The 14705-nt window shown below is 37.0% G+C and overlaps 1 protein-coding gene and 1 pseudogene across 2 annotated transcripts in view; one reads left to right on the top strand and one right to left on the bottom strand.

Annotated features, from left to right (window-relative positions):
• Positions 1–14705, bottom strand: part of SCP2 (sterol carrier protein 2) — a 97133-nt gene that overhangs the window by 40697 nt on the left and 41731 nt on the right. For both annotated transcript variants that reach the window (XM_045204220.2, XM_024571025.4), the window contains 3 exons: positions 13899–14049; positions 12643–12790; positions 8241–8348 (listed from right to left, as the gene is read on the bottom strand). In XM_045204220.2, the coding sequence (XP_045060155.1) occupies positions 8241–8348; positions 12643–12790; positions 13899–14049 (407 nt within the window). The remainder of the gene's footprint in view (positions 1–8240; positions 8349–12642; positions 12791–13898; positions 14050–14705) is intronic.
• On the top strand, positions 9855–11498 carry LOC112314666 (large ribosomal subunit protein uL18-like; annotated as a pseudogene).

The raw sequence follows: 14705 nt of genomic DNA, 5'->3' as shown, positions 1-14705 counted from the left end.
TTGACAGTTTCTTAAACATACATCTAGCATATCATCCAGTCAGTCATTCCGCTCCTAGGTATATTCTCAAGAGAAAACATAATATATGTTCATACAAAGATTTGTATATGAATGTTCACAGTAGCTTCATTTGAAATAGCCAAAAGCTGGAAACAACCCAAATATCCATCAATAATTAATCATGGAATATCCATACAACGGAATGCTACCCAGCAATAACACAGAATGAACTTCTGATACATGCAATAAATAGCATGGATGAATCTTATGCAAACAAGCAAAAAAAAGAGTACACACTTTAAGATACCATTTACATAAAACTCTAGAAAACGCAAATTAATCTATGGTGACAGAAAAGCAGATCAGTGGCTGCTTCAGGATGAGGGGTAGGAGGGATTACAAAAAAGTGTATCTGAGGAAACTTTGGGGTCAATGAATACGTCCACTATCTTGACTATGGTGATGGTTTCACCTATGAAACCATCAAAACTTACTACATTGTACATTTTAAATATTGGAAATATGTTAATTTTACCTCAGTAAAGCTGTTAAAATAATAAAATAAAATATGGCATATAGGGGCACGATCATCCTTCTCTCTCTTCCTTTGATTTCACAAGAGCAATAAAAGCCAGGACCTGCTCCTAGCTAGCTCTACCTGGCAACAGGTATTCAGAGTAAACACTCTCTCAGGCTCCATTCCTCCTGGCTCTGGGGAATGAATGTTCATGATAAAACTTACCTCCCCTTACATCACAGTGGCAAAACTGTACATTCTGAGCAATAGGAATGAGAATGGGTGGCCTGTAGGATATAATGGTAGGTGAAATAGATGCTTTGGTAAAAAGCTATCAGGCCTTACAGACTTACTGACTTCTTTGAGTAAGTATTGGAATTAGGTCTCGCCGCCATCCACCGGCCTAAGAGATTGTTGTGGTGGTTGTTGCTGTTGCCTTGGTGACCTCCTGCAGAGCAGGAGAGAGCCAAGCCATGGTTTGAGTATGCTAGATCCCTGGCTAAAATTCCATTTACTTACATTCCATTTTCACCCAAATCCTTAAAACCTAAGTTTATAATACATTTAAAAACATTAAAACATGCAAGCAAACATCATATGATAGAATAGGGTGGAAACAGGGGAGGGAGGTGGGAAGGGCTGGGGTGTTGGGCTGGGTGGGGGGAAAAGGCAGAAAACTGCACTTGAACAACAATAAAAAACAATTTAAAAAAAAAAGAATCTCATAAAACTTTTTTCCCACCGCATGCTGGCCAAAATCGTTAAGAGCTGAATTCGAACCCTTTCATTTCTCATGGATATTTAAGGCATCATTTTCCCACACCTAAACAACTTTATAAGGTTTATTGCAAATAAATTACTTTGAAAAAAAATCACATGATAGAATAATAAATGTACCATTACAAACTATGTGAATTCATAGGAGAAATAATCACACCCCATTGGGGAATCAGAGCAACTTAGAACTAGAAAGGATCTAAGAGTTCATCAAATCTAAGGCTCCGACAGATGGGCAAATCCCCTTACAACATTCCCATCGAGCTGTTCCTCGTGTTTCCCACCCACAGCCTCTGAGGAAGGCACGCTCTCAGCAAACAATCTATTCCACTTTTGAGAAGCCACATCAGAACGTTCTTCCCAATGTCAGCCCCAAATATTCCTTCCCGTGATTTCTTCCCAATGATCCTAACTCTTCGCCCACTAAACAAGTTTATTCCTTCCACCCCATACAACCTTTCAGGCATTGAAGGAGCGCTAATTTACTCCACCATCCCCCTCACATGTGCAGTCTTGTACTGGGCGTTGTTCAGGATACAGAGACAAATGAAATTTGAATCCTGCCTTCACAAGCTCTTAGTCAAATAGGAGAGATCGTTTTAAAGCCATAAATAATTATAATATGTACTACAAATAAAAAAGTCAAAGAGAAAACTGAGAAAGTATAGCAAGAGTTCAGAAAAGGGAAAGATTAATTCAATCTATGGAAGGGATCAAGAAATCAGGAAAAGCTTCGTAAGTGGTCTCTAACACTGGAGAGGGGTCTCGAAAGTGGGCGTCTCCACTGAGGAAAGGGCGCTGAAGCAGAGTCTAGTGGTTAAGAGTCTGGACTCTAGAAATGCACTGCCTGGGCTTGAACCCTCGCTTTGCCACCGTCCAGCCTGGTGACTCTGGGCGAGTTACCCTGTGCCTCTATTTTCCCTTTTATAAACTATAGATATGAGGATTAAATACATTTATACATGAAAAATACTAGGGACAATATTTAGCACTTAGCATTTTATAAGTGTTTCTGTTGTTATTATTGAGAAAATAGCAAAGGCAGAGTTTGTAGAGGTGAGAAGGGATTAAACCTAAATTGGTAAAAGCAAACAGTCCAGTTCAGTGTAAAGAGGCTTCCTCTTTCTGCCCCTCCACCCCCACAACCCAACCAGGTATAAACGTTAGCACAGAACCTGGCATGCAGTGGGTGTTTAATAAGTCTTCACCCCTGCTATTCCCCTTCCCCTTTTTCTTCCCTTCACAGCTCTGGTTTGCACTTTGTCTAAAGCAGTTATATTCTGCCTTGCATTATAATTATTTGTGTTATTACATTATCTGCCTCTTGTATGCTTTCTGAAGGCAATGCTGGTCCCCAAATCTGGCTGTACACAAGAAGTTCTTGGCAGAACATTAAAAATATGTAAGTTGTTAGGATCAAAAAGACCTAGAAATCACAATTTCCAAGGGTATTCTCAAGGACAGGAATGTATATATTTAAAAGCTACAGGAAATTCTTAATCAGCTCATCAGTAAACCCATCTTTGAGAATCAGTTACCTACAGCACCTAATGATAAAGTGGACTTTCATGGACTAAACAATGGAAGGTTAGGACCTAAAACTAAGCTGAAGCTACGCTGGAAAGTACTACATGTCAGGCTGAATCGGTACAATACGACTTCAAACTTCGAGCAGTAATCCCTTATGAGGAGCTTCATCTCGAAGGCACTTTTCATGCCCTGTCAGTAGACAGTAGCATGCATTTTTACAAATTAGAGATAGTTAAGGACACACTAAAGTCAAACTTTACATATTCATTTTAAAGAAGTGTTCAGTAAGTGTTAAGCAATATGTATGAAAACCTGCAATAAAATATGATGACATTATTTGGGTACTAACTTGTTTTTTATCACAGGACCATTGCAAGGCAAAGCAAAAAACAAAAACAAACGTAGGCTTAATGTGATCTTTCTAGTTGCAAAATCTAAAAGGACTTCATATTTTTAAACTGACAGTGAACAAAAGAACGTTCAATTCAAATGCTTAAATCTATTTTCTATTATAGGTATTGCTATAGCAGCTAGAAACTTTTTTTCACGCAGAGCTGAACAACTTAAAATCAGAAACTAATATCATAGAGCTTTCATTTTAAAGCTAATTCTCCAATACTGAGTTCCCACCAAAGTAGCAATATGTTACACTTAAACTAATTTTATAGAAGAGAACTTTACAGCCTCACTACCCCATCTTAACTCAGTGTGTTTTAGAAGCACTAACTTGATTTTCTTAAGGTCCTATTGCTGTTTGTTGTCCAAGTAACCAGGGGAAAATATTTAAACTACTCAGAGCTGTCATTCTGAAATATTTTCCAGGAGTCTGAATTCTTTCTTGGGCTACAGCTAATGGCCATGAGTTGAATTTATTTGAAATATATCCAAATCATAACATGTAGTAAGTAAACATTCACTCTTTAATAATTCCTCATCCTTATTCAGACTACCAATCAAATCATCAAGATTTATAAGTTTTTCCCCTAAAATGCTATGCCAACACTAAATGCTATCACTAAAAGACTGATAATAAGAGGAAATTTTGACCAACAGTGTAGACTCATACAAATATTGCAAAGTGTTTTCAAAAGATATCTGAAGACAGTAAGAGTCTCTCTTTAAGTATTTAAAAATTGGATGACTGCTATTTTCCTGGGGTGTTTTAGGTTAGCTTTTTAGTGTCCCAGGGGAAAAAAAACTGGATAACCTGCCAAGATTGGCAAAATTACTTACATTTGATAAAAATAAAATCGAGTGTTGCCCTGGTCAATGTGGCTCAGTTGGTTGGGCGTCATCCTGCAAACCAAAAGGTCACCAGTTCACTTCCCGGTCAGGGCACATACTTGGGTTGCAGGTTCAGTCCCCAGTCAGGGCACGTATGGAAGGCAACCAATTGATGTTTCTCTCTCACATCAGTGTTTCTCTCCCTCTCTTTCTCCCTCCCTTTCTCTCTCTCTCTCAAAATAAATAAATAATAAATTAAATTAAATTAAATTAAATCTAATGTTGTCAAGATTGTAGAAAAAGCAGCACTCTTATACTCTGTTGTTGGGAATACACATTGGTATGGCCTCTTTTGAGGAAAATTTGGCAATAGCCACCAATTTTTAAATATATACTAACCTTTGACACAGTGTGTCCACTGTTTGGAATTTATCCTACGGGTATAATTGCAAAAGTATGCAATGACACAAAGATGCCAGCTGCAGCATTCTTTGTCATAACAGACTTCACAGAACTTATATGTCCACCAATAAATGAATGACTAGGTAAATTTCTTACAATGAGAATACTACACAGGCATTACAAACAATAAAGGATATCTATAAGTGATAATATAATAAGACTTTAAAGATGTAAGTTAAAAAACAATCCTAACCCTAACCCTAAAACAATACGTGATACATATACACATATACACACATAAATACAGAAAGATTGTATAAACACACATATACAGATGTATTTGTACAAGCATAACAATTTTGGAAAAATAAAAAATAAATATTAAAAGGGGCTGACTCTAGGGAATACACAAGTAAGGGTAAGAAAGAAGAGAAAGACTTGTTAAATGTTAAATTTTGCCATCCAGCTATAACATTAAAAAGCATGTGATAACACCTTGGAGAAATATTTGCCAGATTATTATAAAGTTAAACACACATCTGCCCTGTGACCCAGCAATTTCACTCTGAGTGATTAACCCAAGAGAAATGCAAAAGGTATGTCCGCAAACAGACTTGTACAAAAATGTTCATAGCAGCCTTATTATTACAGCCCCAAACAAGAAAACACTCAAATGTCCACCAACAGGAGAGAATGGATAAACAAACTCGTGAATTTAAACAATGGAGTATTACTTAGCAACAAAAAAAGGAATGAATTACTGACACAAGAAAAATTGGATGAATCTTATAGACATTCCACTGAGTGGAAGAAGCCAGACACAAAAGAGCACACATATACACTACATGATCCCATTTACATGAAGTTCTAGGAGCAGCCAAACTAATCTTACGATGACAGAAGTAAAAAGTCTTAGCCTGAGTGGGGGAGGAGTTTGGAGAGTGGAGGAGAGGCGTTTGAGGGAACCAAAGGATTTAGTGGAAATGGACACAATGGACATTTCTGGAGTGATGAAAATGTTCTATATCTTGTTTTAGCTGGTAATATCATGGATGTACACAATTGCCAAAACCAATCATCCATTTAAAACAATAAAATGGTTTTTAACCACAACCAATTTTAGAGCCTATTTGGTACCCCAAAAAGAAATCCCACTCTTGCCCTGGCTGGAGTGGCTCAATGGATTGAGCACTGGCCTGCAAATCAAAGGGTTGCCAGTTCAATTCCTAGTCAGGGCACATGCCTAGGTTGTGGGCCAGGTCCCCAATAGGGGGCATGTGAGAGGCAACCATACACTGATGTTTCTCTTCCTCTCTCTCTCTCCTTCCCTTCCCCTCTCTAAATATAAATAAAATCTTAAAAAAAAAAAGAAAGAAATCCCACTCTTTAGCTATCACTCTTTCACCTCCCTCCATCGCAACTTACTAATCCACTTTCTGTCTTTGTAGATTTGCCTATTCTGGACATTTCATATCAATGGAATCATATATGTGATCTTTTTTCACTTAGCAAAATATTTTTCAGATTCACCTATGTTGTACTATGTTGAGGACTTCATTTTTTTTATGGCCAAAGAATATTCTTGTCTGAAAATACCACATTTTGTTTACCCATTCATCAGCTGATGACAGGTATCTGGGTTTTTTCAGCCTTTTGGCTATTATGAATAATGCTGCCATAAACAATTGTGTTTTGGAAAGAACTGTGCATTTTATTATATGAAAATCATATACCTCAATTTTAAGAAAGAATATGGATGTGAAAAATCATACTGTTACTACAAAACATGGTTTCTGGGTATTTCAGTGGGTGGCAAGAGAAAAATATCTCAGAATGGCAAGCCAATTATAATAAAAACATGTTCTCTCAGAGGAGAAAAAAAGTTGTATGTCAATAAAAACAAGTAACTGAAATGTCACATTCACCTCCTGACGAAACAGAAGCTTCCTATATGAGAGTGAGGAAGCTGTCCGGAAGGAGAATGTAAATCACTGTTCTCAAATGCAAACTCTAACTCTCTGGGCTTCAATGACCGCACCACAGAAATATTTATTATCACCCTGACTTCTCTAGTCCCATTAGCAGCAAAAACAGCACTGCAGTATGACCTAATTCTTTTGATGGATAAAGGACAGTTTAGTCTCTTTACCAAAGGCAGAAAAAATAGTTCAAAAATAATGTCTGTGCGGCATTGGGCACAGTATTTACATAGAGATACTGGTGCCTTGTGGCTGCCATACCAGAAGGAAAATTATGTTCTCTGCAAACTAAAGAATGTCCTTTTCCCGAGAGGGTTATAAATTACTTTTCACACTCTGATACAAACAAGGGATTAATTACTAGCAGCAAACATTATGGTATCCCTTTATAGAAATGGTGGGAGGAGAGTACCAGTAATTACTGTTTCATTCCTGAAACGTGTATTACAATAACAGTACAAAGGATAAGGGGGGTAAATGGAAATATTCTGTTCTAAAAATCCCTAATATGTGAAGTAGTGTAACACTATTTGAAGGTAGACTGTGATAAAGATCATGTTGTAAATCCTAGAGCAACCGCTAAAGAATAAGAAAAAGAGCCCTGGCCAGGTGGCTCATTTGGTTAGAGCATGGTCCTGTACACCAAAATGTTGTAGGTTCGAACCCTGGTCAGAGCACATACATAGGTTGCGGGTCCAGTCTTCAGTTGGGTTGCATATGAGAGGCAACCAATTGATGTTTTCCTCTCTCTCCCTCTTTCTCACTTTCTCCCTCTTCCTCCCTCCTTCCCTCCCCCCCTTCCTCTCTCTTTAAAAATTAATAAACATATCCTCAGGTGAGGATTTAAAAATAAATAAATAATCCAATAGAAGAGAGAAAATAAAATACTAAAAATTATCCAATTAATAAAAAGAGCATGAAAGAGATATAGGAACCAAAGAACAGACAAGGCAGAAAACCAACAGCAAGGTGGCAACTTATATTGCAACTCCCTGTGTGTACACATCTTACCATCCTTCTCTCTCACTCCCCATCTATCTATGTGCATCCATTTTCTCCGCTAAATTTGAGTGATAAACAGAAATAAACCAAAATTAACTGCTATCAATGAATACAGTATTAATTCTAACACCTCTATTTTATAATCTGTGAAAATTTATAAAATTTTACTTAACTCATATATAAAACAATATAGAAAAATATAAAACTCACCTATCCATATAAAAATAAGTCCCAGAATTTTAGTGCTAAGTTATTTTAGAAGTTTTTTGTATAATTTCTTCATTTTATAATTAAGGAAACTAAGAATCAAAGTGAGTAATTGAGCAATTGGTAATTAATCAAAACAGTCACATGGCCAATCAGCAGTACAGCCATAATAAAATTTATATTTTATAACTTCTAATTCAGTTTTCTCAAAAGAAAAAAAATTTTCTTGCAACACCAACCACATACACAACTATATATAATTAGTGTGTTCATGTTACATGATTCATATCTAGCAGGTCGAGCCAGATCTCTATTGGGAAACATCTTGTTAGTTAAGTTGTACACCTATTTGAAAATAATCAAACTTTAAAAATATAAATTGTTGAATTTAGAATATCAACTAATTCAAACACTCATTAATCAATCAAGATCACTGAAGCACACTGTATAAAGGAAAATAAAAAATACTGTAGCTAAACAATCATTTATAGCACTGGCTACCAAGTTCAGAGAATATAATCTTTCATTCAAATCAATAACTAATCATTCACACTTATGCCAACTGATAATAAAAAGTATGTGAACTCTCTGTGCATTATTACCTGTAGCTCCCAGTGGGTGTCCCTTTGAAATCAGTCCACCACTAGGATTTACGACCCACTTTCCTCCGTAAGTATTATCTCCTCTGTCAACCAGGTTTCCGCCTTCCCCTATAGAAGACAAAATATATTTACAAATGTTAAAAAGAACATTGGAACAAATGATGTGTTTTTAAAACTTCCATATAGCCAAGGATTTTTTACAGCAGACATTTCTTAACAGCTCAAATTAGCATCAAATTGATATAAGCACATCTAAAAGTTAGGTAATAAATATTGAGTAATAAAGACTGGTGTTTTCAGAACATTTTCTACTTGAAACAAAGCACCTGTTGAATCCTCAGATCTCTTCAGCTTTCAAAACTGCTACAAATATAACTGACATTCAGAGAACCAAAAGAAAAGAATTGAAATGAATAAAATACTATAACTAAATTATATCAGCTTTAAAAATTCATGATTTTGCCAAAATGTATTCATTTCCCTACATTTTCAACTGTATTCATACACTACATAAATATTGTTAAGAAACAGGAAAGAAGGAGGGAGACAGAAAAAAATGAACACTTTATGAAATGAAGGGAAATGGCTGAAAATATTGTTAAGCCATAAATATAAGCTCAAAAGAAAAAGTTATATCCATGCTCAGCAACTTCAACATTCCTAGGAATTCCCATGACATTCTTCCAGGTGGCAAAGAAGTAAATACAAATGCATGCATTGTATAAAATATTCTTCCAAATGATATTTCTGATAAAGTAACAAGAGATAAAACCTTGAAATAATGATAATGGTTGTTGTAAGAGGCAGCTAATCACTTTTAAGCACTCACTCTGTGTCAGGCCTTGTTCTAATTATTTGACATATATCTACATAATTTAATTCTCAAACCTGTAAGATATAATTAACATGCAACATGAGTTTCAGATGTACAACATAATGATGCCATGATAAGTCTGGTTAAGATCCACTCCCAAATGTAGTTATAAAATTTATTTTTTAAGAGCTACACAATTAGCAACTTTCATATATACAATACAGTATTATTAACTACACTCACTATGTAACATAGTTGTACATTATACCTCATGACTTATTTATTTTGTAACTGGAAGTTCATATATTTTGACACTCTTCATCCATTTTACCCAACCCCCTACCCCGCTCCTCTGGCCACCACCGATGTGTTCTGTGTATACACGAGCTTGGGTTTTTGTTTCTTTTTGGTTTTTTTCAGATTCCACAAACTGAGATCTCATATAAGTGGGCTCACAGGGTATTTGTCTTTCTCTGACTTACTTCACTTAGCATAATGCCCTCAAGGTCCATCCATGTTGTTGCAAATGGCAAGATATTCATTCTTTTTTATGGCCGAATAATATTCCATTATATATATATATATATATATATATCAGTTTCTTTATCCATTCATGTGTCAATGGACATTTAGATTGTTTCCATATCTTAGCTATTATAAACTGCTGCAATGAACATGGGGGTGCACATGTCTTTTTGAGTTAGTGTTTCCATTTTCTTCAGTGTATAGAACACTAACCTCTAACAAAAAAAGGAAGCTCACATAGCCTCTAATGGGTTGAAAGATTCAACATTGTTAAGATGACAAATGCCCCTAAATGCATCTACAGATTCAATGAAATCCCAATGAAAATTCCAGTAAGGGGAGTTTTTGTTGTATTTTTGTAGAAATTGACAAACTAATTCTAATATGTACATGGAAATGTATATGGTCTAAAATAATTGAAACGATTTTTGAAAAGAACAAAGTTGGAGAACTTACCCTATTTGATTTCAAGACTTGTTATACACCATAGTACTGTACAGTGTTAGTACAGCGGCCAAAATAATTTGGTATTGGTGAAAAGATAAGAATGTAGATCACAAGATTCCAAAACTGGATCCTCATATATATATGGGCAATTGATTCTGGACAAAGGTTCAATGCAATCAATGGGAGGGGGAAAGTCTTTTCAGCAAATGGTACTGGATTTGTGTGTGAAATAAAAGAGATTAGTATCAACCTTTATCTTACACCATACACAAAAACTTACTGAAAATGGATTATATACTTGAATATAAAATCTAAATCTATATTCACCCAACCTCCTGCCCCACCCTGAACCCCCCTCTCCCTGCCCCACCCTGCTGGGCCTGCAGGTCTGTGGCAAGCCACGGACATGGGTCTCTCTTCCACAGGGTTTGCTGAAGTTGGCCTACTTCAAGAGATACCAAGTGAAATTTAGAAGACAACAAGAGGATAAAACTGATTATTATGCCCAGAAATGCTTGGTAACCCAGGGTAAAGATAAGTACAACACACCCAAATACAGAATGACAGTTCGCATAACCAAGAGGCATCACTTGTCAGATTGCTTATGCCCGTATAGACACAGAAGGGGTATGACAGTCTGCAGCGTATGCTCAGGAACTCCCCACGTGTGGGGTGAAGGCTGGCCTGACAAAATATGCTGCAGCGCACTGGACTGGCCTGCTGCTGGCCCGCAGGCTCCTCAGTAGGTTCAGCATGGACAAGCTCTGGGAAGGCCAAATGGAGACGACTAGAGATGGGAATACAATGTGGAAAGAAAGCACTGGTGGTCACCCTGGTGCCTTCACCTGCTATTTGGAGGCAGAGCTTGCCAGAAGTACTACTGGAAATAGGAAAGATTTCGGGGCCCTGAAGGGTACCAATTCCCTGGTTATGATGCAGAAAGCAAGGAGCTCAATGCAGAAGTACATCGGAAACACATCATGGGTTGGAACGCTGCAGATTATATGCGTTACCTAAGGGAAGAAGATGAAGATGCTTACAAGAAACAATTCTCTCAGTGCATTAAGAGCAATGTAACTCCAGACATGATGGAGGAGACGCATAAGAAAGCTCATGCTGCTACGCGCGAGAATCCAGTGTATGAGAAGCAGCCTAAGAAAGAACTTAAAAAGAAGCGGTAGAACTGTTACAAAATATCCCTTGCCCAGAAGAAATGTCAGGAAGCTCAGAAGAAGGTAAGCCTCCTCAGAGCTCAGGAACGGACTGCTAAGAGCTAATAAACCAACCGACAATTTTCTATGAAGATTTTTCAGGTAAAAACAATAATACATTTATTGACCAAGCTGCTAAAAAATATAATCTAAATCTATAGAATTAGAATAAAAATAGAAAAAATCTTTATGGCCTTTAGATAGGCAGAAGTTTTAGAATACAAAAAACATAAACGATTAAAAATACTGATACTTTATATTTCATCAAAATTTCTAAAATTTGTTCTTCAAGTGGCACTATTAATAAAACAAAAAGGCAAGCCACAGCCTGGGAGGAAATATTAACAATGTCACATACATGTATCAGACAAATGACTTGTATCCAGAATTCATATATTCTTACAACTCAATAAAGAAGGCAAATGACTCAACAATCAAAGGGCAAAAGCTCTGAACAGACAGTTCACAAAAGAAGATATATGAATGACCAATATGTACACGAAAAGATGCTGGCATCGTTAGTCATCATAGATATGCAAATCAAAATGAAAACAAGATACACCACATATTTTGGAATGACTCAAAGTTTTTAAACTGACCCTACCAAGTATTGGTGAGGATGTGAAGCAACTAAAACTCTCATACACTGCTCGTACAACCACTTTAGAAATGGGGGAAAAATCCTCCAGATGCCACAAACTAGTTTTTCCATTTCCCTTTCTGCAAGTCTTCATTCAAACACAATTATAAATACTTGGAATGACAAATGTAATTTTATGATAGTGTGGGTGGACCTGGAGAACATTATGCTAAGTGAAATAAGCCAGTCAGGGAAGACAAATACCACATGATTTCACTCATATGTGGAATCTAATGAACAGACTGAACTAACAAGGAAAATGGGGACAGACTCATAGATGGAAAGCAGGATGACAGCTAGTGGCAGGGGGAAGGTTAGGGGGTGGAGGGATAAGGACTCATGGACACGGACAGCAGTGCAGTGATTCCTGGGGGGAAGGGGGGTCTAGGAGGACTAAATGGTAATGGAAAAACATACAATAAAGATTAAATAAAAAAACAAATGTAATTTTAATCCACTGAGCCACACCAGCCACCAAAAAACAAATGTAATTTTATATCCTTTTGTCCCCACTAATAGAATCTTGTAAGTACCCCTGATTTGCATAATACAGGTTACCTGGACACTCTGTTATCTCACTGGTGGTATTGTCTAAGACTACAGGTTCTGAAAAGTCCAGTAGCAAGATAGCTCACATTCACTTTGCAAGTGTGGCAGAGCCAACGTGGAGGGGGAAGCAATGGATGAATTCCTTTGTTTAATGGTGAAAATGAAATTTTCTCAGAGGAATCTACGAGTTAATATGCATCCCCTGAAAGATACTACCTTCTGGACAGAGCCCCAACGCTTCGTAAGTGAGGAGTTCGTTGACGGAAAAGCAATCATGAAGCTCTATTACGTCGATATCACTTGGTCTCAGGCCCGATTTCTCATAGCACTTCCTGGCAGCTTCTTTAACCACATCAAAGCCAACCTTAAATCAAAATCATAAATAAGTAAATTAAGGGCATCAAAACTGGGACTTTTATATAAGGATTAGAAGGGATTAATATATATATAAACATAACAGCTGAGAAATGACCACATATATTGAAATATCTGTTGATTCTATATTATCCAGAAAGTTCAAATAAAAGGATATCCAGGAGGGAAAATATATATATTAAACCTGGTACTATAATAGGCAGAATTTTAAATGAGTTACAAAAACCCTATCAGTCCACAATGTACAGTTGTGGTGAACAGGAAGAAGAGATTTATCAACAGACCAATATGACACACTGAAAACAGGGGAATCTTTATATGAAAATAAACAACCATCTATCTTTTGGATCACATGGTATTTAAAACATTCTCCCAAAATCCATCTTTTTAACCTCTTCGGTCTCAGGTAATAGTAACATGCAAACTGACCTTTTCTCCAAAGAATAAAGCTGTGGCATAGTGGGAAATGTACTGTAATCAGAAAACCTAAATGTAAGTTGAACTTCTACCCGCCCCAGTACCCTAGCTTTGTGATACTGGGCAAGTTACAGGGACATTTTCAAATTCACAGCGTTGCTGTAAAATCATTTTTTAAACTGTGGTTTAGCATACGATTGTTTACGTAGGTATATATATGTATGTATGCCTATATTTTATATATGTATGTATGTATATATCTTCAAATATTCAACTAACTCTAGGTCTGAATTCTCATCTCTTTCTCTTCCTCCATTTTGTATTTAATCTTCAATCAGGATTTTTTGAAGCATCAAGAAAGTTCCCTAAAAACATCTGTTTTACCCTTAACTCTGTAGGATAGGAGTTCTGGGCACATTTAGCCAATTCAACATAAAAAGAGACAGCACGTCTAGTCAGTTAAAAGTTAACATATAATGACGCATGGCTCTGTCACAGGAAGCATATGTTCTCATCAGTTATTTGCCCCCAACAGATTCTTAAGGATGGGTTATAATATTAGACTTTCTAGACCATTTTTCAAGGAAATTATATACACAGCCAATAACAACATCATGTCACCTTACAATTTTTAAACAGAAATCCCTTAATTAATTAATAAAACAGAATTTTAGACAAACCATCTTAATAATGCTTTTTTCTTGAAATGTGCTTGGAAAATCAGTCACCATCTCCTGGGCCAGAATTTCCACAGCTTTGGAATGAAGGCCATGCTTCTGTACAAAATCTTCATCCGCCAAAATTGCTGCCGCAGCACCATCTGAAGAGGGACTAGGGGGAAGGAAAATTTGTTTACATCCAGTCCACCTCAGTCTGAAGATTAAGATTTCAGGCTAGAAGTTCTTTCTGGGAACTAAGGCTTAGTGTGCTGGATGGTCTCCTTTGTGATATCTACAGTTAGAACTTACACATGCTTCCCCGCTGTGGACTAACCTCCGTCAAGAACTTAAATGCTTTCAGTCACTACTTGGTCTCTAAGAATCTCTCCCAAAAAGTTCTTATGGCAAAGAACCCTGCATTCGCTTCTGTAGAAGTCATCTTCTGGTGACTTCTGAAAAGTACACAAGGTTATTCCTACCCTAATACAATGAACATTCTACTATAGGCCTAACTAGCTCCAACTCTGCTATCTCCCCAATAAGTCTTGGAATCCATTGGAAAACTGGAAAAGGATGGAATAGAGGATTCCAGAAAGTCCACGGTTTGGTTAAGACTCTTGATATCTCCTCAAAATAGATCTTTTCCTTAGAGTAGGCTGTGAAGGAAGGTAGCAAACACAGAAGCCTTCTGCGAGTTCAGCTGGACTTTGTAAATAGGCAGACCTTCACTCTGCAACAGATAGAAGCTGACCCCACTTGTTCCCAAGCATCCAGCCAGCAGTTCAAGGGCACAGCCAGGTGATGACCAGGCACAGGCAGGAGCTGTGC

This window comes from Desmodus rotundus, chromosome 3 (assembly GCF_022682495.2).
Source record: "Desmodus rotundus isolate HL8 chromosome 3, HLdesRot8A.1, whole genome shotgun sequence".
NCBI lineage: Eukaryota > Metazoa > Chordata > Mammalia > Chiroptera > Phyllostomidae > Desmodus > Desmodus rotundus.
This window is presented reverse-complemented; position numbering and strand designations above follow the sequence as displayed.